General features: G+C 31.9%; 1 protein-coding gene across 4 annotated transcripts in view; it reads right to left on the reverse strand.

Annotated features, from left to right (window-relative positions):
* Positions 1–317: 317 nt before the first annotated feature.
* The window catches only part of LOC126889576 (cytochrome P450 6k1-like), a 122380-nt gene continuing 95222 nt past the window's right edge, over positions 318–27475 (reverse strand). For all 4 annotated transcript variants that reach the window (XM_050657967.1, XM_050657966.1, XM_050657968.1 and 1 more), the window contains exons 3-5: positions 18951–19163; positions 7263–7508; positions 318–636 (exon numbers count right to left, since the gene is read on the reverse strand). In XM_050657967.1, the coding sequence (XP_050513924.1) occupies positions 461–636; positions 7263–7508; positions 18951–19163 (635 nt within the window). In that variant the 3' untranslated portion in view covers positions 318–460. The remainder of the gene's footprint in view (positions 637–7262; positions 7509–18950; positions 19164–27475) is intronic.

A 27475-nucleotide genomic window follows, 5' to 3' on the forward strand; every position in this document is an offset into this window, starting at 1 on the left:
TGAAGTCAAGATTTTTGACAGTATATCCATTTTGACTCCTTCGTTTCTATTATAAGGAGGCATACATTATACCTTAACGTCTGAAGTCTAAACGATACCTATTTTAAAACGTCTAAACGTCTAAGGTATCTCTATTGAATACTAATTTGACAAAGATGAGAAATTAAATACTTTGTTAAAAATTTCCAGCTCCGACCTGGTTCAAACTTAAGACTCCTTACTTTTTATGCTCAGTAAGTTGACGTTCTTAGCTTAGCCCTATAGCAAGGATAATATGTTAAGAAAACATTGTTTTCACAATTTGGTTAAAAAAAAAATAGGTTTTGTTTTTGTATTTAGGAACTTAAAATTACAATAAATATTTTATTTTAAAACTTATACTAAGCTATTAGTATATTACTTATACATACATTACTCGCTCAGATTATCAAAATCTGAAATCAAAAATACTAATATGTTATTATCTAACGTCTGTAATTGGTTTTAGAGTAAGAGGAAGTCCAGTTTTTGATTGAAAAACAAAACTTCTGGTCTCCAGTTCAACTGGTATTGGTGTTGTTTCACAGGGTTCGATCATATACTCCAAAAGTATAGATGCTACAAAAAGTTTAGATATGATCATACCAAATCGTTCTCCTAAAAAAAGAAAATTATCATATTTTCTAGAATTTAAATACGATGCAGTCTTTATCATTAAAAGCGCTAAAATAAAGTAGTTTACAGAAACTAAGAATATGTTTACACATATAAAAAGAGCCACATAAACAAAAAAGTGTTAATACCAAGAAATCTTCAAGCTGATAAATATTTTAAAATCTGAATTTGAATATTAAATTTTATTGATAAGGTGCCTACATCTCAGCTTTGTTAAACCTTTAAGTGATAATATACCATACTACAGAAGTATCACACCGTTGTATATAGAATATCTGCTCATAGAATATCTTTTCATACCATTAATTCTCAGCGTGCTCCATTTTCCAAAAGATTCTCAAATGTCATAGGAACAATGCAGAGTCCAAATGGCAAATGGTTGAATTTCCACAATCCAGAGCTTGTGGTAAAGGCTGTCTTTTCCTTAACTACTGAGTCTATTTCTACTTGCCAGTATCTAGACTTTAAGTCCACAGTAGAAAACAATTAACTTAGAGCCAATGTATCCAAAATGTTGTCGATCCGAAGTAGATGATAAATAAATAACTATATTTCTTGAAGTATAATTTTTCAAGAAACGGTATTCCACACAGAATCTTGTAGCTACATCGTTCTTCTTGACCTCCGGAGGGACTTATGGGCTGGTAGAAGGTTCTACTATCATCCCGTCTATATTCGTTTCCCAACAATCCTTTCAGCTTGCCCTCTTTCACCTCTGACAATCGTCGAGCTATTTGACGAATAGGTTTTGCATCACCAGTATCAATTTTATGTTTGACAATAGTAGGTATTCTTGTCTTTCGTCGTTTAGGTACGAAGATATCACGATACCGTCGAAGAAATTCCCTTAGTTTTATTTTCTCCACCTGATTTAGAGACTGGCCAGCAACTGCAAATATTTGGTCAAATTTATCGTTGAAAATATTGGATGTTATTGGTGCAATGGGTGCAAACCTTGATGTAGGAATGGGGAAATTGAGATGTCGTTTCTGGCGGGGTGAGCTGGACGCACTACCCCTACTACATGCCGATCATGGAAGCGACTCAATTAAACCTATGTTTGTCTTCGACAAACCCTACAAAATCGGAAGAAGGCAACATAGGGAGTTAAACGTGGCAAATTCATATTGCATATACACGGATGACTCCAAAATGGAAAAAGGCTCAGAGTGCGGGATATACTCCAGATCACTGAAATTAAGTATAAAATGGAGTATGGGCAAAAATGCCAGCGTAGTTCAGACTGAACTGGCTGGTATCTCCATAGCCGCAAAAGATATAACACGGGAAGTTATAGGCGGTAAAATTGTAATAATCTGCACAGACCGCAGACAAGCGCTACTAACCTTGAGTAGACCATGTGTCATATTAGAGCTAGTAATGGAGTGTCATAAGTCACTAGCCTAAGCTTCGGATGGTAACAACATCATGAGGATGGTACACAAACCGGTATTACTCTCTGCGACCTTTCTAAGGCATTTGACTGTGTCTCGCATGATATACATTTGGAGAAACTGGGTTACTATGGGGTCAGGGGAATCGCCCTGAAGCTTATAACATCGTATTTGTCAAACCGTTCTCAAGCTGCAAGTATACATAATTCTATTTCTAATTTCAAACCTATAAATTATGGTGTTCCACAAGGCTCTGTCTTGGGCCTCTATTATTTATAATATATACTAACGATCTAAGTAACCATATGCATCCTGTGGAAACAGTTTCCTTCAAAGATGATACTTACTTTTATTTATCCAGCTAAGGGAAGTGGGACAGGATCATACATTTCAAATTTTGTCGAAAATAAGGCACAAAATTGGTTTTTAGCGAATAAACTTCAGCTTAATAAGGGCAAATCCCAACATTTATGTTTTAAAGGTATGACAGATACCTCAAACTTGGATAACGTAAAGTTGCTTGGGATAACAGTGGATAGTAACTTGACTTGGAGGCCTCATATAATTAACTTAAGAAATAAATTAAGTTCTACTTTGTTTCTCTTAAGACAATTAAGGAAAGTTACTACTATAAATACATTAAAAACAACTTATTATGCACTATTTCATTCGCATATTAGCTATGCAACTCCTTGGTGATTTTCCGTTTGCAAAAAAGAGCAATACGAATTATATCTGGCGTGAGCTATTTGGAGCATTGTCGCCCCTTGTTTTTTAAACTTAGTATATTACCTTTACCGTGCTTATATTTTTAGTGTTGTTGTTGAAATACACAGGAGATCTGTATCTCTTATGAAACAACATGATATTCATAATTACAACATCAGACAGGCAGATAATATCAGAATTAATCGTTACCGTCTAACTAAGTCCAAAAGAAATTCTTTAGATTACAAGCTTTACAACGTGTTGCCAGGTTATATAAAAAATTTAAGTCTAAATGCTTTAAAAAAAACCGTGAAAAGAATACTAAATAAGAACTGTTTTCATTCAGTGGAAAAATACCTTGAATATGTCAAGCTTCATTGAAGTTCATGGAAAGTACTCATCTAATATCTTTTATTACTGATCTGTGATACGGTACTTACATAATTTTTATACCATTTAAAAGTGAAATTTTTGTGATATACTTACTTATGTGTGAAATTATTATTTGTATATTTTAGGTATTTTTTGTGTATTTTAGGTATATTCTAATTTTATGTATAGATAGGTTTTTACTTGTTTATTTTAAATCTTTGAAGTCTGACTTGCTACAAACCTTGTAATTGTGTAATGTAGTCAAATAATTTCATTCATTCATTCATTCATTCATGCTGAGGTGGGTTAAAGTATACAATGGAATTAAAGACAACCGCATTGTTGACCAGCTCAGCTAGCTAGGAAGGCAGCAGGCCCAAGACTCTTAGGACCTGTTGATCTTTTTGGCTTGTCAACTACAACAATCGCTGATATCGCCAAATGCCACTCCCACATGCAAAACGTGAAAAGATGGACCAGTATATAGACTTGCCAAGATCACACTAAGGAACCTTAGGAAGTCAGCATCAGAAAAGTACTTGAAATTGACCAGAAAAAACCTACACTTGACAGGTTGGTTTTTTAACAGGCCATTGTCAACTAAGAAAATACCTTCACACACTGCGACTTTTAGAGACAACTATGTGCAGGAAGTGTGAAAGAGATGACGAAGCTACTGAGCATGTCCTAAGGGAATGCCCGGGTTTATCGTCAATATGAGAGTATGCGTTCGGCTAGCCTTGGCCTACATCTGCCGACAAGGGAAGATGTCTCCTGGTAATTTGTCCACCTTCCTGGATATGGTAGGATGGACAATGAGCTAAGGAGTACAACCCCCTGGGAGGATGCACAATAGACCAATTTTTGCCTAAGTTTTGTGGAACTTGACTCGCCCTCTCTAGTATAAACATGTAGATATCGGTTGTTGTCGTGTTACGGATTATGGACGTCACGAATAGACAGGTTTCTACTTACAGGTCTTGCCCATACTGTCATCATATGGATGAAAAGATACCCGTTTGTTACCAAATTTAATGATCTCATTCTTGAAATCCAATTGAAATCCGAGCAAAAAACAGAACCCGAAGACCTCAGAAGATGTAACCGCATTATGAAGAACTGTACTGAAATACCATATTATAAAACATGACAAAAAATAAATGTATAAAACAACTGTATGTAACAATGTATAATAAATTGGCAATGTATAATAAATTAACAATGTATAATAAATTTCTTTTTTGTCTGAAAAATATGTTAAACATTTTATACAGTTCGTTCATAAAGTAACGCATAAATTCATTATTTCGTAAACCTGCTACTTTAAGTAAAAAGCTTGAAATAGATCGATTTTATTTTTAAATTACAATTTTTTGGCATATGCATCATACTGGTGACGTTACCCATCTGGGCGTGATGGCGTAATCGATGTATTTTTTTAATAAGAATAGGGGTCATGTGATAGCTGATTTCAAAGGGTATTCAATTCTCTATTCAATAATATAAACATTACCATAATTATTATACATGGTGGTAAAAAAATGTTTTTTGATCAAATTAATTGAGACAAAAGTAAGAATGTATGTAATTTATTTAATTTAAAATACCTTTTACTGTTGTCAGAAAACAGGAAAGAAATGTTTATTTGACAAACAAATATTGTTTTTGCTTAAATTCAATATTAAACCTGCCACCCACCTGCCTCTTGGCAGTGTAGACATTACGTTTAAGTCAAAATCAATGTTTGTTTTTTAAATAAAAATTTATTCTCTTTTCTGACAGCAGTAAAATGTATTTAAAATTAAATAAATTACATACATTCATCTTTTACTGTCAATTAATTTAATTAAAATTAAAATGGGGCAACCTGTAAAAATAAATATGTTAATTACGTATTTTTTATGGGAAATAAGCCACAATTTTACTAAAAAATGAATTTATTAACGTTTCGAAGCCCAAATCGGGTTTCGTTGTCAAAATACAAAATACTATTGACAACGAAACCCGATTTGGGCTTCGAAACGTTAATAAATTCATTTTTTAGTAAAATTGTGGCTTATTTCCCATAAAAAATACGTAATTATAAAAATGCCACAAGGAAATAGCTTCAAAATATGTTAATGTTTATATTAGTAAATAGAGAATTAAATACTCTTTAAAATTACTTATAACATGACCTCTAATCTCATTTAAAAAAATCATCGACTACGTCATCACGCCCAGATGGAGGACGTCACTAACATGACATTTATACCAAAAAATTTTAATTAAAAAATAAAAATTGGACTGTTACGGGATTTTTCCTTAAAGTGGCAGGTTTTCGAAATAATGAATTTATAGGCCAGGACGCATCTGTAAAAATATTAGTACATTTGGACATTGAGAGGTGACTTAAATTTTTTTGCAGAAATTGCTTTAAAATAACTCAAATAATAATATTTGTGTTATCCTCTCTCTCAAAAAGGTCCGGAATATTGTTTAAATAATTAAAATATCAAAAAATGAAGGAAAAATTCGAATTTTTTCTTCGTTTTCTGCTTATACATAACTTTAAAAGTATTCATTTCCGAGAAAAGTTGTACTGACATAAAAGTTGCGTAATTAAATTTTCTATAATATAAAATTGGTTAAAAATTTAAAAAATAGTCACGCTTAGCGAAAAAAACATAAAAACAAGTATTCGCATTTTACGTTTTTCAACCATTTATGCTACACTAGGACCTTCATATTTCAACCAGAAAAACTATATGATATAGTTAAACAATACTGTAAATATTATTAAGATCGGTTTAATAGATTTTGCAAAATAAATTTTGTAATCCAGCTTTCGCAAAAAAATCATTTTTTCAAAATGTTACAGGACTGAGAATAAAGCAGATAGCAAGTTCAAATTTTTTTGCGTATAGAAGTTTACTGCACCTTTCATTTGCAATTTGCAAAATTAAAATCGATTAACTACCACGGTGTCAGGATATTTTTTAAATAAACATTAATTATTGGTGTTACGCGCAGGACAGCCGATAGTTAGCTCTGATTGGGTATTTAAATTACCTTTGATAATGATTGATACATTTTAATTTTTATTACATTTCGATATAAATAAATAAATTTGTTTATTGCAAAATAAAAACACATACTCTATCCTTTGAAATAACAGTTTTTTTAGCAAAAACTTTCTTTGTTTCTATATTTTAACTTAGAGAATCAAAGTTTATTATTTTTAAACATATGCAATTGTTTAAACATTATTTCACAAACAATAATAAAATTAGTTTGATTTTTGTGGAATTAAAATATTAAAATACAACAAAATATAGAGTAAGAAAATAATATATTAGATAGAGATTGGAAGAAATTTTGGTGGAAATCAACTTGTGTGAATCGAGCACCGGTGTCCTGCGGGTAGCACCAAAAATTATTGTTTATTTAAAAAATTTCCTGACGCCGTGGTAATTAATCGATTTTAATTTTGCAAATTGAAAATGAAAGGTACAGTACACTTCTATAAGAAAAAAAATTCAACTTGCTATCTGCTTTATTTTCAGTCTTGCAACATTTAAAATAAATGAATTTTTTTTCGAAAGCTGGATTGCAAAATTTATTTTGCAAAATCTGTTAAACCGATCTTAATGAAATTTGCAGTTTTGTTTTAGTGTATTATAAAGTTTCTCTTGATAAAATATGAAGGTTACAAGTATAGCATAAATGGTTGAAAAACGTAAAATGCGGATATTTCTTTTTGTATGTTTTTTTTTCGCAATTATTGCTATTTTGCAAAAAGGGTGACTACTTTTTAGATTTTTAACTAACTCTATATTGTAGGAAATTTAATTACGCAACTTTTATGTCAGTACAACTTTTTTCAAAAATGAATTGTTTTAAAGTTATAATCAAAAAACCAAAAAAAAAATCGAATTTTTCCTTCATATTTTGACATTTGATTATTTAAACAATGTTCCGGACCATTTTGAGTGGGAGGATAACTCAAATATTATTATTTGTGTTATTTTCAAGCAATTTCTGCAAAAAAATTTGAGTCACCTCTCAACGTCCATCTCAAAACAAATGCGCCCTGGACTATTATGCCTTACTTTATGGACGCACTGTACCTATATAAAATAATTGTTCTGTTACCTATACACGCTCTAGGTCCTGCTCCGAAAGGCAAAAAGTTTATTCCTTCTACATTTGACTTGTTAAAGAATCTGTCCGGATTGTATCTTGTGGGATCGGGATAATATTTTTCGTCCTGATGAACAGCATAAAAAGGTATATAAATAATAGTGCCTTTCTCGATAATAATATCAGTATCTGGAATTCTGTAATCCTCAACAGCTTTTCTGTCGATTATTTGTAGGGACACATATTTGCGCAAGGTTTCTAAAAGACACAAATAAATAATAGTTACACTTTTATAAAAAAATGAAGTTTATAATAATACGTTTTTATTATTTACAGGGGAAAATATAAAATAATTTGACGATATAAAATACTTAAAATTCAAAAATTACACTATAATATAAAAGTACTTTTTATAATACCACGGGTTTGTTATATTATAGGACACAACATGTTTCTAAAGAATAATTAACTTATATTAATATGTTTTTTTAGTAGGTGTATTAACTGTTATAATAATTATAATTCAAAAAATTACACTAGTAGAAAAAAGTACTTTTTATAATACCACGGTTGTATAAAATGGTATATATAATTTTAATATGTGTAATAATTAACTTATAAAATGAATTTTAATTACATCAACTTTAAGGTATTTATTAAAAAAAATAAAAAAAGATACGCAACAGCCATCGCCGGGTTCGAAATCGGAACTTCTCGATCTGCAATCTAATGCCACTGAGCCACCATCAATTTGTAGATATCGATTTATTAACGTACTTTAAAATATCATTGCATTAGTCACATTTTTAAAATATTATGTAGTTTGAAATTAAAAAAAAACCGATTTATCCATACAGGGTGATTGATTATTGGGGTAAAGCTCCGTAGATCCGTTATAGTAATAGATAGCAATAAAAGTTAATCACAAAAATTGTAACCAACTTTGATTACAGATTCATAATAATCAGTAATCGTAAATTTAGCCCAAACAAAGAACAATCTGACCTCAAAAAAAATAAAGAAAGGATGAAAATTTGGGAATAGGTAGTTGAAATTGCCTATTATGATATAATAAGTTTAAAATTCTACCTCTCCTCCATTTTATAAAAATGGAGGGGAATACCTCCCTCTCGAAGATGAAAAATATACATTCAAAATAAGACATTGGATAAAATGACTACTTCTAAACAACTTTTCTTCTATAGAATTTTTTCACTAAGTCAATACTTTTGGAGTTATTTGCGAGTGAATATGTTCATGATTAACAAAATAAAATATGTTTTTGGACGGTTTTTCGGGAATAACTCAAAAAAGTAGTACTTTAGCGAAAAAATATTCTTAGCAAAAATATAGCTAATAAATAATTTAAAAAAATGGTGTATACATGAGGTCTGTAGACCCAGTGGAAGCAGAGTTGCAGCTAATAAAAAGTAGGTTCTTCTTCGTCAAATTTCAAATCGAATATTTCAATGTGAAAAAACCCAAAAACGGAGCACTTTTAGGGGAAAATTCATTTTAACTTTTTTAAAGTGTTTAACCCGGGAGTAGTCGCGCTCACTTCTGTAACGTCGATAGTCGCGTGCGAGATTCTATCTCAAAATACGAATTTAACCCTTAAGTACTAACATCTTAAATCAATGGCGCAAACACTAACTAACCGCCTGACAGACGGGTTTCACATTTTACTGGTTAGTTTTCTTTTGTTAAATATTATAATGCAAAAAAATATTTCGATGACTTACTGAAAGTATTACTTATCTAAAAAACACAGTAATTGATCTAGTTTTTGTGTATTTATTAAAATACAAAACATTATAACAAGAATGGAAGGATTGTCTGTGCGACTTTTTATTCCTGAAAAAAAGTGTGATAAAAATGAAACAAATTAAAGAATCTTGATAAAAATTTATAGTCGAGTTAAACAAAGAGTAATAAACATGAAAATAAAAAAATTTTTAAAAAATATTAAAACAAAAAAAAAAACTGACAGGCACTAAAATTTGTACAGTGTAGCAATGGTAGTCAGTGGCAACATTTTCATCACAAATTGATCCCACTTCGCTTACGTCGTCTTCTACCTCATCAAGTCATTTCAAAAGAGTTTCCTCATAGTCTTTATCCCCTTATTTGAACTTTTTGACGCACTGGGGCACATTATGTTTAATGACGAACTGGGCACAAACACTAACACCCCGTCTATTAGACGGAAATCACACTTTGAGTCTAAATATCTTTCGAATAACAACCTGCAGCAAATTGCCGAATTCAATACTAGTAAATAACAACATAACTTGAAAAGTCATAAACGGATGACCTTCAAATTTTTCTAGGAATGGAAATATCCCACTTTCAACAAACGATGCCGTCTGAGAGACGGTGTGTTAGTACTTAAGGGTTAAAACAAATTTTTATTTTGTACTATTTTTATCTACTTTTTATATTGAAAATATATATTTCTAACAATTTTATTAAAAAAACCTGTGTTAACGGACACCTGCCAACATCGGCCACCTGTCCTAACGGCCAGTTTAAAAATTTCCCAAACCAATTATATGTAGACTACAAAAACTGGCAATACCGTCCACGTTTCTATATCGGCCAATAGTTCTTTCATTTTTAGTGGCCGTTACTGACAAATTTTACGGTTCTGTAAAACCTTTTTTAACGGCCACCTGCCAACTTCGGCCACCTGTCCTAACGGCCAGTTTAAAAATTTCCCAAACTAGGTATATGTAGACTACAAAAATTGGCAATAGCGGCCACCTTTCTATATCGGCCAATAGTTCTTTCATTTTTAGTGGCCGTTACTGACAGGTTTTACTGTATTACGAAAAAGGATGAAATGTGAGATTCTGTCTAACGGCGCGACTACTCGCGGGTTAAAGCTAATTGGCTCTCCCCAAAGCCATAAATTTCACAAAAAGAAGAAGAAGAAAAAAAAATTTTCTACGCATTACTACACCCTTCCTCGAGGCACTTACGAAATTTTTTCAAAATTGCAAAATTTCTCATCAAGTTATCGCAAAAAAAGATAAAAATTGAGATTCTATCTCACCGCGCGACTACTCGCGGGTTAAAAAAAGGTTTACTTCTGTTTTTTAAAAAAACGTGTAATATCAAAAGTAAGTGAATTTCGCTCAAAATATTGTTGGTCCCTATTATTTGTTGGTAAAGATATCGCGAAAATCACCCCCGAATTAGCATCACATATAAATTTTAACATTACCACTTCACAAGTTAATTTGTCTATGTATTATTTATATGATCTGTAAGTTTCATCGGTTCAAAGTGCCTCGTTTTGAAAACGCTGTAGTTAAAATTGCTTCAACGAGTTTAGGCAAATTTTGAACAGCCCTAGCATAACCAATTTTTGTCTAACAAGAAAACAAAAAATCAAAAATATTCAGAAAAGCAAAACGTACATTTTATTACTCTTTAAGGTTTTTGGTATTCCCAATTGTTTTTAAGTTTCCAATTCCAATTCCATAAACAATTACGATTTTTTTTTTAAAATTAAAAAAATGTTTTATTTTAAAGCCAATTTTTTTCAAAACTGAGCACTTTGAACCAATGAAACTTATAGATAATATAAACAATACATAAGTTAAGTAACTTGTAAAGCGGCAACGATTAATTTTATTTGGGAAGCTATTTAAGAGATGACTTTCGCCATTTTTTCACCAAAAAATAAAAGGGACCAACAATATTTTGAGCGTAACTCACTTACTTTTAATGTTAGAAGTTTTTTAAAAAACAAAAATAAACCTTTTTTTAAGCACTTTAAAAAAGTTGAAATTAATTTTCCCGAAAAGTGCTCGGTTTTTTGGTTATTTCACATTGAAATATTCGATTTGGAATTTGACGAAGAAGAACCTATATTTCATTAGCTTCAACTCTGCTTCTACTGGGTCTGCAGACGTCACGCATACACCATTTTTTTTTTAATTATTTATAAGCTATATTTTTACGAAGAATATTTTTTTCGCTAAAATAATTACTTTTTGAGTTATCTCCGAAAAACCGTCCAAAAACATTTTTTTTTTTTTGTTAAAAATGAACACATTCACTCGCAAATAACTCGAAAAGTATTGACTTAGTAAAAACTCTATAGAACAAATGTTACTTAGAATTAGTCATTTTGTCCAATTTCGGACTTATTTTGAACGTATATTTTTTCACCTCCGAGAAAAAAGATTTCAAACCGTATTTTCCAATTTTTTAAAATGGAGGGGATGTAGAATTGTAAACTTTTTCTCATATAATAATAGACAATTTCAACTACCTATTCCAAATTTTCATCCTTCCTTTATTTTTTTGGAGGTTTTCGTAAAATTTTGCGTTCCCTGATCGGACTAATTGTTAATTTTAGACAATTCAATCATGGTTTACTTAAAATTTGGAAAGACTTAGACCCAATTAATAATTTTGCTCTGAAAAATGAAAATATCTCGAAAACTAATAAATTTAGACATAGGGAATATTATATAAAAATTAAAGCACGGTAGTAGTACTTTTCGATAGTGATATAAAATACAGGTTGTTCGATTTAAAATTACTGAGAAAATAATGTACTTGCGTTTTGACTCACCCTGTATTCAATATAAAGAAAATTAGCAATATCAATCATTTATGAAAATTTTGACAATAAATGAAAAAATATCGCATCAATAAACCATTGCCGTTGTTCTTCTTTTTATTTATACAGAGAGTTGAACTTGTTATGATTTTATTATCACATTGGTTAAACCTTTGTAAATACCCTGTACAACTTACCAAACCTTTATATTTTTGTAATGGAGAATTATTACTATAAAGAATCTACGGAGCTTTACCACACTAAACAATCACTCTATAATAGCAGTTAAATATTGCATTGTTAGCTAGTTCAAAGCTATTCTGAAAATTTCGGGTGCCTAGGTAGTCTACAACTATTTTTAAAGTGGATTACAAAATTTGCGGAGACAGTGACACAGACCAAGCCAAGTATATAAAAACGTTTTAATTTAAATAGTAAACAAGCTGAAAATGCGAGAATTATCATAAGGAAAACTTTGTTTATATACTTATTTAAATTCATAATGTAAAAAATTGCTATTACGAAAAGCTGTTTAGAATTAAAAATTATGTTTTAATCTGCAAGTATATTATTCTAATTTAAATGTTGTGAACTATAAAGATACTTTACTCGAAATTCATATTTTTTACATACCTCGTATAAAATTAATAAAAATTGATTCATGATGGTTGCATCATAAATCTTAGACCAAGAAGAGATTTTTATGAAGAATAACTTTTCTTCGTCAAATTAAAAATACAAGAGTTATAAATGAAAATGATGTTGGTATCCATAATTTGAGAAAATTCGTCAAATATTTTTTTCCATTAGAAGGATGTAATTTCATATATCAGAACATACTTTTTTATTCCAAACCACATTTTAAATAACAATCTTCCAATATTGTAAAATAAATAATACATACATGATAAAGATACGTTTTACTGATGAACTTTACTTGGATCTACACACTTGGAGTCTCGTAAATTCCACGGCTTTGCGCCACGCTTCACGCAACCGTATTTGCGTACTTGTGTTTCGAGTTGTGTGGTCGTGCGCTGGTCGAGTGGAGTTATAATTGACCAAATTTAAATATAATCGTTTCTATTGATTCATTATTAATATAGTACAATATGTATTACTGCTTTCAAAATATACTCAAATTGTATTTTTATAAGTACATTTATTACACATATTATTTTATATAATAATTTAATTCACTATAAAATGTCATTTCTATTTTATTAACAGCTAAATAATTTAAAATTTTGTTTGGCATTCACGAAGTGTCAAACTCAAATGTAAATAATAACATTTGCTTTGCTTAACAAATTCAGATTAAAAAAAGTAGCCTACTTCCTAATCAAAGATTTCCGTTGACGTTTACTGCGTGGTAGGAAATAACCGGATTGTGACGTCACATTTTAGATTTTGAAGTTGATTATCTCGAAGACGGTTAGATATATCGAAATGCCGTTTTCAGATTTGGATTCAGAAGACAAAACTACATAAGAATCCATCGATAGGTACATATGCTCTAAGTATTGCAGGAGCGGCAACGCAATAACGCACAGACTTTTGCAAATTTATGAACGAAAAGTTTTCGTTGAAAATACTAGCGATAATAATCATGAATAAAAAAATATACTTTATCGCCAACCGTCACTAAAGTCATTCATTATTGTACTCATTTGACGCCATTTGCGGCAGTAAAGTAACACTTTATTGTACTGAAAAAAGAATCTTACTTTACCTGCCGCGATTAATCAAATTAACTGAGATTGAATATAAGCGGTCGATGGCAGTAATCGATTATTTATTTGAGTGAACTTAAAATTTATTTACTTTAATTATTAAAAATATTGTACAAAATTTACGTTATTATTAATTAAATGTATGCCAGAAAGTGAAATTCTCTAGTATTTTGCAATTATACTCATAAAACATAAATCGAAACTTTAACAGATTTAGAAATTAGGTACTTATTCAATATTGATAACTTGAACAACTATCGATTAAACATTGAAATCGGCCATCATGCAAAAGCATTCTGTTATCGTGTCATCGTCATTACTGTCATACGAAATTTTTATTTCGTCTAAAATTAACAAAATTCTTAAATCTTTTAAGTTTTGTATTAATGCAAATATATTATGAAATGGTGTTTTGGTTAATTCGATATATTATAGTACGGTGACAGATATTAATGATAATTTGTTAACAAATATATTTATTTAGATTTTCTACTATTCATAAAGGGAGAAGCAAGTGCGCTGCGGAAGCCCACACTTCATAAACAATAACGTAACTATTAAGGGTATTTTTAATTTTTGGTATTTTATTTTAAGTGTTAAAATTACACTGTTTAAAATATAATTACTTCGTTGAAATTATAATAATAGAAGTATAAAGTCTTACGTGCGTACCAAGTACACACACTCTTTTCTCATTAGGATGTAATTAAATAAGTGTTAATATTTTTTATGATTGGAGATAAAATTTTGTATGCACCACGTCAGTAAAGACTCTTTATCGAACTCGTCTGTTATTCGCCTCGCTCGCTAACGCTCGCTCTGCTCATAATATCAGACTCGTTCGATAAAGAATAACTACTGACTTGGTACATAAATAACTATTATAATGTTTCAATAAAAACGATTAGGCCTGGATCCCGCGTATGAAAAAAAAGTTGAATAATGGCAAGCTGAAAATTTGTTAATAGCTTAAGGGTGTCTAGTCGGACAAACTTTAATATATGGGAACACTGGAAAAGGGGAAGTTTTAATCGTGGAACAGGTTAAAAATTTGGAACGGTCAGACCACGAAAACGGCACATGTATTTTGTCCGACAGAACAGGCTTAAACTCTTCGAACAGAGATTAAACTCTCATGCAAAAATCAGACTGCTATTTATCACCAAATGGGCGTTTTAATGAGTGGAACATGTAGAATATGTCAAATGACAGGAATTATGACCGGTGATAAATAGCAGTCTGATTTTTGCATGAGAGTTTAATCTCTGTTCGGAGAGTTTAAGGGCCGGTATTTCAATAGCTACTTAAGCTTTTGCTTAGCTAAGCCTGTGTCAAAAGTTAAGGAGAAGCTTAAGCTGGGTGCCGTATTTCCATCATTCTCTTAACTAAACTGATGCTCAGTTGTAAAGTTAATTGGTTTGGTACCTCTGAATACGTCAAAGTGCCAGAGCTAACTGTTCTGAGGTAAAAACCACTACTGTTGACATTTAATTTTATCTTGTCATCTGTATCAATGTTATTTTTACTTCACTTAATTTTGTGTACATGGTACATGTGTTTTTAGTTTATTGTCCATATTTCTCTGGTTATATTTTTATTGTTATTTTGCATAAGCAATAGATCCATCTTTGTAATTTTGTTTATTGGATATATTCCTAAAAATGTCAAATTGGAATGTAAGTTTATTTTTGTAAAATAAACATACCTACCAAGCATTGTAGAAATTAACAATTTTCATGTGCCTACACCTTCCAAAAGTAGTAAGAATTTTAATAATCGTTATTACGATTAAAAAAATAATATATTATTATTTAATAAACCAATACTAACGTTATTACTTAAAAGTTGGTTTTCAAAACAACTCTATAATTAATAATCTATAGAAATAACCTCAAAAAACAGAAAACAAATTTTAACCAAAGGCTTAAACCAACTCCCGCGCGAGCTTAAAATTATTTGGTTTAAGCCTAGGCTTAAGTCTCAAATTGAAGTGGAATTACAGGCATCAAAGCTTAAGCAAAGGCTTAAAGTAAGCTTTGGCTTAAGTGAGGTTGGAAATACCGGCCCTAAGTATATTCGGTCGGAAAAAATAAATGTGCCGTTTTCGTGGTCTGACCGTTCCAAATTTTTAACCTGTTCCACAATTAAAACTGCCCCTGTTCCAGTGTTCCCATATATTAAAGTTTATCTGACTAGACACCCTTAAGCTATTAACAAATTTTCAGCTTGATATGAATCAACTTTTTTTTCATACGCGGGATCCAGACCTAGATACCTACTCGTATTAGTCCTGTCGCCAGTGGGGGTAGGTACAACGGCCTTCTTAATTCAGATGGACTTACCCAAGTTTTTTTTTATGTATTTTAACCCGTAGAACACGAATTTTTTGGGTAACAGTCGATCCAGATGTCGATAAGATTGTTATAAACAAAGAACTTGAGGAATCACATAACAGCGATTTTTTGCAAAACAAAACATTTTTTTTGATTTTTTGGATCATTTTAAGTAAAAAATGGTTTTACAAGTTTTTTCGTAGGATGCACAGTTTTCGACATAAACGCGGTTGAACTTTCAAGAAATCGAAAAATTGCAATTATTGAAACCGAATAACTTTTAATTGAAAAATAAAATAGCAATTCTGCCTACCGCTTTTGAAAGTTAAAGTCAAATTCTATCGGTTTTTATTACTTTCATTGCTAAAATTAATTTTTTTATTGCTAAACAAAGCTATAAACACATAGTGATTGAATAATGTTTTCAATGCATTTCTCATTTGAAATCGAACGAGTAGACGCGCATACATACAATTTCTACGTATATTACGTACATTAAAACGCATGCATTGGGCACAGGAAGCATTATGTGTTTATGGCTTTGTTAAACAAACAAAAACTTAATTTTTAGCAATGCAAATAATCAAAACCGATAGAATTTTACTTGAACTTTCAAATGCAGTAAGCAGAATTGCTATTTTATTTTTTATTCAAAGATATTCGGGTTCAAAAATTGCACTTTTTCGATGTCTTGAAAGTTCAACCGCATTTATCTCGAAAACTATGCATCCTACAAAAAAACTTGTAAGACCATTTTTTGCTGAAAATCACCCGCGAAGAATCGCTGTGATTCCTCAAGTTCTTTGTTTATAACAATCTTATCGACATCCGGATCGACTGTTACCCAAAAAATTGGGTAACAGTCGTGTTCTGCGGGTCAAAATACATAAAAAAACTTGGGTAAGTCCATCTGAATTAAGGAGGCAGTTTTACCCCCCCTGGCGAGAGGACTATATTATACTTTTATGGACAATAAAAAAATGTAACAAAAATATGGAAAGGTAAATAAAATATTTAAAATAAAAAAAAATTTAAATATAAAAAGTTTTGTTAAAAGTTGTTTTTCTTATTCTTATCGTGTCGTCTCCTTTCGAGGGTTGGCTATCCAAATGGCAATTGCAGCTTTGGAGACTGCTGCAAGAAAAATTTCTACGGATAAGCGGTCAAACCATCTTCTAATGATCTTTCAGCCACGAGTTCTGACGTCTTACTACTGATCTTCTTCCCTTTATATGTTCCAATATGAATTGAAGTAATCCATATCTTTCACTTCTCAACACATAAACCAATTATTATATTTTTCTTTCCGTGGTTATTCTTAGCAGTTCTTTTTGTTTGCTCATGCGCCGAAGGATCTCAAAAACTTTTTGTACACATGGAATTCTCAAGATCCGTCTGTCCATTGTCCAACTTTCACAGCTATATATCAAGATAGAAAACATGTAACATCATTCGAATTATGATTTCCAAAAAATATTGTTCGGCTTCTGATAAAACATGCTTCAATAAATCTTCTTAGTTTCTCTTCTTTTTCTTAGTTCAGGCAACACACTTAGGCACACTTTGGCACCTAGTCGTCAGCCCTAAATCTTTATTAGTTTTTTTATTTTTTACGGTTGTTTGCTTTTTCTCCAACATCTCCATGTTTGTTTCTAACAAATCTTGCTGTTTTGCTTCCACCCATTTCCTCCCCTTTTGATAACCTATACTTTTTCCAATTTCTCTCTTCCTCATTATTGTGTTTGATATTTCGGTTCTCTAGTCATGTAGCTCTTTGGGCTCATATTTTTGCTATAAATATTGGTGTCCCATCATCATTATACTCATTAACAGCTATTTCAGCCGCCAGATTTAAGCGTCGCTTAGTTGGGTCCATCAGTCTGGGCTGGGTCCCTTAGTCAACAATCGCTCTCCACTGTATCCATTTCGCTGTCTTTTTTTTATAGACACATTTTTTGCTCTCATTATTGTGTTTGGTTTATTGTTGGAACAGCGTATTAATTCCAGTTGTAAAGCGTCTTTAGTTGTAATCCACATCCAGATGTAGAGCTTCAATTAAATGGAGTCCAAGTTGAAAAAGTTCACAAAATGACATATTTGGGAACTGTCATAACGAACCAACTAAGTCCAGACATTGAAATAAAATGAAGAACATCAACGACTAAAATTACTTTTTTTTAAGTAAGTCATAGTCATAATGCTGATCTTCAAAGTAATTCTGATATGACGCGTGAAGAAGAAGAAGCGTTTCAGGATTTAATAAATGTTTTAGTATTTTATGCTACCTATCTAATCAGCCCTAAACAACCATCCTTGGATATAGGCCTCCTCTTCCTTCTTCCATGCCTCTCTATCTTGGGCAATTTGCATCCATCTTGACCCAGTGTGTTTCTTCAGGTCATCTGACCAACGCATCTGTGGCCTTCCCCTTTTTCGTTTGTGGTTCCATGGTCTCCAATGTATATTCATCTTAGTCCATCTCTTTCATCCTTCTGCCGTAGGGTGTGTCCGGCGAAATTCCATTTAAGCTTTGCTACTTGGGTAGATACGTCTTTCACTTTTGTTTTGTTACGGATCCATTCGTTTCTTTTCCTGTCTAATAATTTAATGTTCAGCATTTGTCTTTCCATGGTTCTTCTGTCTTTGCTATTTTTTCCATATTCTCTTTTGTAAACGTCCATGTCTGAGAGCCATATATTAAAACAGAGAGTATACTTTGATTGAAAACTTTTGTTTTTAGGTATTGCGGGTATTTTCAGTTCTTTAGAATATAAGACACTTTTCCGAATGATGCCCAGGCCAATCTTATCCTTCTCTTTATTTCTTCGGTCTGATTTTCTTTATTTAATCTAGTGATTTGTCCTAGATATATATACTCTTTTACTTGTTCTATTCTTGTTTGTGCCACTGTAATTACTAGTTCTTCTTGTTGGTTGGTCATGGTCAGTATTTAATTACTTTAAATAATATATTTTATATAGCTTAGTGATAAGTAACAATCAATAATCAGATTTAGTACTTGTTTGACAGACAAATTGTCTCCCTAGATCTAACTTACCTAGTACACAAAAATGTACATACCCCATGTCATGTATAGCCTCATAAGTTAAAGCACCATGTCTCTTCACAACTACATTAACTTCCTTACGTGCTTTGTCTTGAATTTCTGGATGAATAGCTAATTCATACAAGCAAAAGGATTGTACAGAACTCATTGTTTCCGTTCCCGCTATGAAAAACTGCAGAGTATTGGACATCACTTCCGTCATTCCTAAAAGCAGAAATTACAGATATGAGAAAACAAATAAATGATGCAGAATTACTAGTTTTCTAAACAATATGGAAAAAACACCTTTAATACAACTAATATAAATGACGAAACCTGGGTATCTTTTGCGTATAAGTATTTGAAACGAAATAGACGTTGGACTTCCCCAGCTAATTGAAATAATATTCGAAAATATTACCTCAATCATCCAACATAGCTATCGCTACACCCTTAGCTTAGCTCAGTCTCTCAGTGTGTGTTCGTCTTGTCCCAATCTTAGAATATGAACTCTAAAAATTCGGAATGAAAGCAAACAAAACAGTGTTTTTAACTAATCATGTTTATTGTTCATAAAAATATAGCAGGTTCAGGATTCAAATATAGTTCTCTCGGTGTAGAGCAAAAAAGTCTTATAACATTTTTTTCTGAACTCAACCGTTTGGCCAAAAAATCAAAATACATTTTGGTATGCAAATTGAAATCTGACAACTATGTATACAAAAATCTGAAGATAGAGAATCACAATTTAAAAATAGTTGCAGCATGGGCCTTTAGTATTTACATTAAACCCTGCCTTCCTCCTTAACAAACAAACACATTCTTGTTTTGTTTGCTTTTCAAATATGGGGTGATATAATTATTTTGCAGGAGTCTACCTTTCTGACCTACTTTTTTAGTGTCAATAACCTAAGTCACCAACCGTTCTTGTACAGTGATGCCAAATTATTAAATTTTATGGAAATACAAGTTGGCTTATATAGAGAACAATACATATATTTTTTTGGAAACGGTTAACTTTAGAAAAAAATGTTATAGGACTTTTTTTAAAGGAACGCACTATTTTCGGGGACACCTCTGTACAATTTCCTAAAAATTTTAATCATGTCTGGTTTATTAGGGTCTGTCAGGAAAATATACTTTGCTATGAGTACCAATTCGATCCTTCACCAAAACATCCACAGGTCATAAACTACTTTTCATTTGTCTAAACATTTCCACTGCCAACGCACTTCGTTGTCTGTTAATAAATTTTTAGAGAATTATAGTGCCATTTCTTAGTATTTCAAAAAAACATAAAAGTAACTTATCATGGAGGTTCCTATTTAGGATTTTAAAATTACCCCCACCCCACCTCCATGGGGTGGAGTGTGGAGTGGTGTTTGATGTCATTCGATACATTTTTGAAAAATATTGAACACGTATTTTTCCGCTTTTTGATTCGATCTGCATTTCGCGAAATATTCGACCGTTTCGCTACTTTTGGCACGCACCGTCGCATGGTGCCTCACGGTCAATTTTATAATTATAATATTATACTAAGGTTTACAAGCCATTCTGCAAGGAAAAATATTTGGAAAGCGAGGTCCAGGAAGAAGAAGAACATTCTGGTTAAAGAACCTCAGAACCTGGTTCAACACAATATCTGTGCAGCTTTTCCGCGTTGCTGCAGATAAGGTGAAGATTGCCATGATGATCGCCAACATTCGTCACGGATAGGCAAATCAAGAAGAAAACTAAGGTTTAGTATTATGACATTTCAATGTATTATTGTTATACTTTGCAGTTTGCACATACAGTGGAACCCCGATAAGTCGGCCCCCGATAACCCGGAACTCCGGCTAACCCGGACCGATTTTTATCAGACAAACATTTCAACAATAAAAATGAATGTAATATAATATTTGAGAGATAATGGGTATTCGTGTAATTTGAACTACATATACCATAGTAAAAATGACTCATGGCACACCACATTCATTGTCGTGTTATCGAAAACAACAGGCACCTGTAGTATCCTTTATTTATTTGAAACTGTCTTAGCATTGTTTAGAAAAGAGTATTAAAATTTTTTTTAACAATGGGCTTAGTCATCACTGTTATTAAATAACATAACATCAGAGACGGTATTGTGTGTAGTAAAGTCGTATTGTTCGCTTCCGTTCTGTAATCGTTCGTAAATCTATTCAGATTTTGTGTTTGCGTGTTTTTGTCTATAAGGGCAACAAAACGTAAAAATGTAGTGACAATGGAAAAGAAACTAGAAGCATTAAGTAGAATTGATAAAGGCGAATCTTGCAGCATTATATGATGTCGGTACATCTACAGTATCGGATTGGAAGAAAAATAGAACTAAAATCGAAGAATTTTTTTTCAAAATGATAACAAAAGACAGTTTGGACAATGGGTGCAAAGCTAATAAAGCTAAAAATGAGACTCTTGACGACGCTTTGTATGTTTGGCTTTGTGTGGAATGCGAACGTGGTTTACCAGTTTCTGTGTAACAATTATAACGGAGTTTATCTGTAAGCATACCATATTTTATTAATTTTTACTATTTTCTCCGGCTAACCCACATTTTCGATAACCCGGATCGGCCGCGGTCCCGATTAATCCGAGTTAACCGGGTTCCACTGTATTGTTATACTTGTATACAGTCAAAACTGTTTTCCTTAAACAAAATAAATAAAATTTATATTTAAAAAAATAAAAAAAAATATTCTACAGAAAACGTTAAACAATAAACAACGGTATTATAGAGATGACACTAATGATTGTAACATTTAGTAGGTACATATATTTTTGCATGTTCATGGCAGACGTTATTTATGCAATTTAAATATATTTGTTTGGAATGGATTTCTTGATCTTGGATATATGTAGCATATTGTTCTTTGACCTGTGGTCGGCAGTTCATAACCATTTATCTATAACCGTTCAGAAATTAGTCTTCTAACGTTTCTTCTAAGTTGCGGACATGCGGACCTTCCGAATTATTTTTTTATGTTTTTTTACTAGATCCTTTCCCAGATCTGTAGCACATAACTTGTCTGTTGTATCCACTCCTCCTTTAAACATGTTATAAAATGTAAGTATGGCAGTTGATCCCAGTTTATATCCCACTACACAAAAAAAGGAAGTACTACCAGATGTGAAAACTAGCGCACACTCTCACTAATAACACATGCTAGTAAAATATTGTTACATATCATCAAAAACAGAATAAAAACCTATCTACATTACCAAATATCTCAGGAACAAGCGGGGTTTGTAAAGGGTAAACGTACAAGGGAAAAAATCCTGAACCTGAGACAACTTATTGAAAAGTCTAGAGAATTTCAAGTGCCTATGATTATATTATGCTTAGTTGACTACCAAAAAGCATTTGATGGTGTAAGATGGATAAATCTGTGGTCAATTTTAATAGAAATGGGTGCACCAATGCACCTGGTGACACTTATTAAAAATCTGAACCAGTCTAATATAGCGACAGTACGACTAGATCAGAAGTTCTCAAACCAATTCAAGACCGAGAGAGGTGTTAGACAAGGATGCGTGTTGTCACCTAACCTATTTAATATTTATGGTGAACATGTCATGTGGATGGTTTTAGAAGGATGGGCCGGTGGAGTAACAGTAGCTGGTAGGAAAATCTCCAATTTAAGATTTGTTGATGACACTACATTTATAGCAGTAAATGAGCAAGAAATGGTTGATCTTTTGCGAAGAGTTGAGTACGAAAGCAATAAAGTTGGTCTGAAAATCAATAAAGCTAAGACAAAAATAATGGTGGTCGACAGATTCGACACTATTCAACTGACTAATATGTTACAGGAATACCAGATAGTAAACACCTTTGTCTATCTCAAGTCTAGTATAACTAACGATGGTAACTGTAAAGCAGAAGTTCGGAGGAGACGTATTGGTATGGCAAAAAATACGATGAGTCGCCTAACTAAAGTTTGGAAAGACAGATCTATCTCTCAAAATATCAATATGTGACTGGTGAATGCCCTTGTATTCTCAATATTTCTATACGGAGCAGAAAAAATTAATGCCTTTGAGATGTGGTGCTGGAGAAGAATGCTACGCATACCTTGGATAGCTCATAGGACAAACGTTTCCATTCTAAACCAACTCAATATTAAATAAAGGCTGTCCACAATATGTCTGCAACGAATTCTGCAGTTCTTTGGTCACGTGGTTCGCAGAGGTCACGACAGTTTAGAGAGATTAATTGTTTCTGGAAACGTTCCGGGGAGAATATTAAAAGGACGATCACCAACTAGATGGTCTAACCAAATAAAACATTCAGCTGGAAACTCATTCTGCGAAGCTCTTAGAGCAGCTGGCGATAGAGACCAATGGAGAAACATTGTTAAAAATATTGAAAGAAATCACGATCCTCAGTAATGGAGAAACGACAAGAGAGAGAGATGGCAGTAGAACGCTCTTAGATCTCTAGGCTCGATGCACATTTGCGTGTTTTCAAACTGCGTGCATGCTACGTGAGATCGGCTTGTAAGCCGCGTGGATCGAAAACAGCCCCATTTCTGCTACACCGCCACGTGCACGCCGCTCGAAAACAAGTCAGGCGGTTTGGCAGTCCGTAAGGGACAATCATTCAGTACAGGTTGACCGCGCGATCGATTTCAAGGTCGATACAGAGCTGTTCATTTCTGGCGTGTATTGACCCCGAGAATCCGCATAAATCTGTGTTGACGGGAAACTTGGCTTGAAAACAAGCAGCTTACTCGCAGCGTGTACGCAATATGAAAATACGCAAATGTGCATTTAGTTAAGTAGTGAGTAATTGAGTAAGTAATTTAAATAACAATTTGGAAACTTTCAGACATTCTAAAAGTATTATAGACAAAAACACGCAAACACAAAATCTGAATAGATTTACGAACGATTACAGAACGGAAGCGAACAATACGACTTTACTACACACAATACCGTCTCTGATGTTATGTTATTTAATAACAGTGATGACTAAGACCATTGTTAAAAAAAATTTTAATACTCTTTTCTAAACAATGCTAAGACAGTTTCAAATAAATAAAGGATACTACAGGTGCCTGTTGTTTTCGATAACACGACAATGAATGTGGTGTGCCATGAGTCATTTTTACTATGGTATATGTAGTTCAAATTACACGAATACCCATTATCTCTCAAATATTATATTACATTCATTTTTATTGTTGAAATGTTTGTCTGATAAAAATCGGTCCGGGTTAGCCGGAGTTCCGGGTTATCGGGGGCCGACTTATCGGGGTTCCACTGTATGTGCAAACTGCAAAGTATAACAATAATACATTGAAATGTCATAATACTAAACCTTAGTTTTCTTCTTGATTTGCCTATCCGTGACGAATGTTGGCGATCATCATGGCAATCTTCACCTTATCTGCAGCAACGCGGAAAAGCTGCACAGATATTGTGTTGAACCAGGTTCTGAGGTTCTTTAACCAGGATGTTCTTCTTCTTCCTGGACCTCGCTTTCCAAATATTTTTCCTTGCAGAATGGCTTGTAAACCTTAGTATAATATTATAATTATAAAATTGACCGTGAGGCACCATGCGACGGTGCGTGCCAAAAGTAGCGAAACGATCGAATATTTCGCGAAATGCAGATCGAATCAAAAAGCGGAAAAATACGTGTTCAATATTTTTCAAAAATGTATCGAATGACATCAAACACCACTCCACACTCCACCCCATGGAGGTGGGGTGGGGGTAATTTTAAAATCCTAAATAGGAACCTCCATGATAAGTTACTTTTATGTTTTTTTGAAATACTAAGAAATGGCACTATAATTCTCTAAAAATTTATTAACAGACAACGAAGTGCGTTGGCAGTGGAAATGTTTAGACAAATGAAAAGTAGTTTATGACCTGTGGATGTTTTGGTGAAGGATCGAATTGGTACTCATAGCAAAGTATATTTTCCTGACAGACCCTAATAAACCAGACATGATTAAAATTTTTAGGAAATTGTACAGAGGTGTCCCCGAAAATAGTGCGTTCCTTTAAAAAAAGTCCTATAACATTTTTTTCTAAAGTTAACCGTTTCCAAAAAAATATATGTATTGTTCTCTATATAAGCCAACTTGTATTTCCATAAAATTTAATAATTTGGCATCACTGTACAAGAACGGTTGGTGACTTAGGTTATTGACACTAAAAAAGTAGGTCAGAAAGGTAGACTCCTGCAAAATAATTATATCACCCCATATTTGAAAAGCAAACAAAACAAGAATGTGTTTGTTTGTTAAGGAGGAAGGCAGGGTTTAATGTAAATACTAAAGGCCCATGCTGCAACTATTTTTAAATTGTGATTCTCTATCTTCAAATTTTTGTATACATAGTTGTCAGATTTCAATTTGCATACCAAAATGTATTTTGATTTTTTGGCCAAACGGTTGAGTTTAGAAAAATGTTATAAGACTTTTTTGCTCTACACCGAGAGAACAATTTCTTTCCTCCCAAAACACTGATTTCTTGGAGCCATCTTTCTTAAAATTTAACATATCATATTAACCTTAAACATACCGATACACGTATAAAGAAACGAGTTTTTTAAACAGAACTCAATAATTTCTTACAGATAATTTCTTCAATACTAAGAAATGCATTAATCGTTACATTTTCATTTTCTTATCCTAAAGTTTTTTTTCTGAAATTGAAAACTACAAATATTTTTCAGAAATATATTATGTTAAGTTAATCTATATTTATGTTTGTGAACAATAAATTTTCTTGCAATCAAATAAGTATTTTAAACCACAAGAAATATTTCTTTAAAAATACCCTGTGTAATAACTGTGGTTTAAAATAAAAACTTTATCATTAAGCCGAAATGTTATTTGCAAATAGATTTTCTTCCACAAAAGAATTGCGCAAATTAACTATTTAGAATTTAATCGTCAGGGATTGTCAAGATGGCGTGATATTAGTTTATGTTCATATAGATGGATTTTGGATTTGTTGGTGTTCTTTAAAAATTAACGGATATTTTGAAGGTACGTACATATATAGGTATTATATAAAAGTAAATTAAGTAATTATGTAATAATAATATTTTTGCGTATCCGAATGGCTATAAAAGAAACATAATAGTACCTTTATATGCTTTTTAGGTGTAATGATGGACAACTCTGAAGAAAGGCGCTTATTTTTCTAACTGGGAAATAAGCCACAATTTAAATCTTGGACGGAATTATATAATATATAGCTTCAGAACAATATTAAGAAAGGAGCTATTAACCAACTGCGGGGCCTTCCAGAAATGACAGAACTTTGTACATGTAAGTACCTTTTTAAAAATATGTATAACTTATGTATCAACTATAATATGATTCTTGAATGTATCGTCTTCTCTAAAAATATACAATACAACGCTACTTATATCCAACATAGCGGGTGCAACGCTGCGGATGTTTTCTGTTCATTTATTTGTGATAAAGAAATCAGTTAGCCTAAAAGAAATATTTTAATGGTTAAGAAATTTTATTGCCGAAAACTGTGAATGAGTTTATATTTATTAATGACTTAAGATGTAAACTAATAATACTTTCCCGTAATAAAATTTCTTAATGATTAGGTATGCTGTTTATTTTAGATTATAAAAAAATAAAGAAAATTATATATTGTGTCTCCTTCAATGTTTTACATTGGTTGTACTTTCCCTCTTGTTTCAGCTAAATGTTTATTGTGTGACTTAATATTATACAGATAAATAATTAATATTTTATTAACAAAAAGAAAGAAATAAACAAAGATGTGTAAATTAAATAATGCCATGTTTGAATTTAATATGATTGATTATTATTAGTATTAATAGTTCTTATGTGCGGCCGTGTATTAGTTTTTTTTGTATTTCATAAATTTCTCAAAATAAATATCTATATATTTATAAAAAAATTTTTACTAAAATAAGTTTACTCTTTCTACATAACGATTTTGTTTTAGTGAATTGCTGATATTATAATATGTACAAAGGATTTTAACAAAAGAAGGAGAAATTGAGGAAGTTGGATTTGCGTCTCCATCGTTTATTGTTGTGTAGAAGCCAGTGGTTTAAGAGAGGAGAAAATATTTTTTTTGTAATAATAAAGTTTTATATCCTGTTTTTATTAATAAATAATGAGTTTACCGTAACACAATGATTTATTTCGCCGTATGTAATATCACTTTATTTTCAAGAAATATTAACTTAATTCTACATATACGACTATATCTGCGAAATATATTTCTTAACATTAAATATATTAATTATTAATAGTAAAATAGTAATATTCCTTACTAAGAAATATTATTGCTCGGAAAGAATAGTTTTGTAATGCAAAGGAAATATATTCTTAAGACTAATAAAATCAATTATCATCAAGTGTAATTTCTTTCTGATAAATGGGTTTGAAGTTTGCAAGAAAGTAATAGTTCAATCATGTTTAAGATATATAGCAGGGGTGGGCAAAGTGCGGCCCTTTATACATTTTTTTGCGGCCCGCGGAAAAAAACTGAATTATTTT

The sequence above is a fragment of the Diabrotica virgifera genome, chromosome 8 (genome assembly GCF_917563875.1).
Source record: "Diabrotica virgifera virgifera chromosome 8, PGI_DIABVI_V3a".
Classification (NCBI taxonomy): domain Eukaryota; kingdom Metazoa; phylum Arthropoda; class Insecta; order Coleoptera; family Chrysomelidae; genus Diabrotica; species Diabrotica virgifera.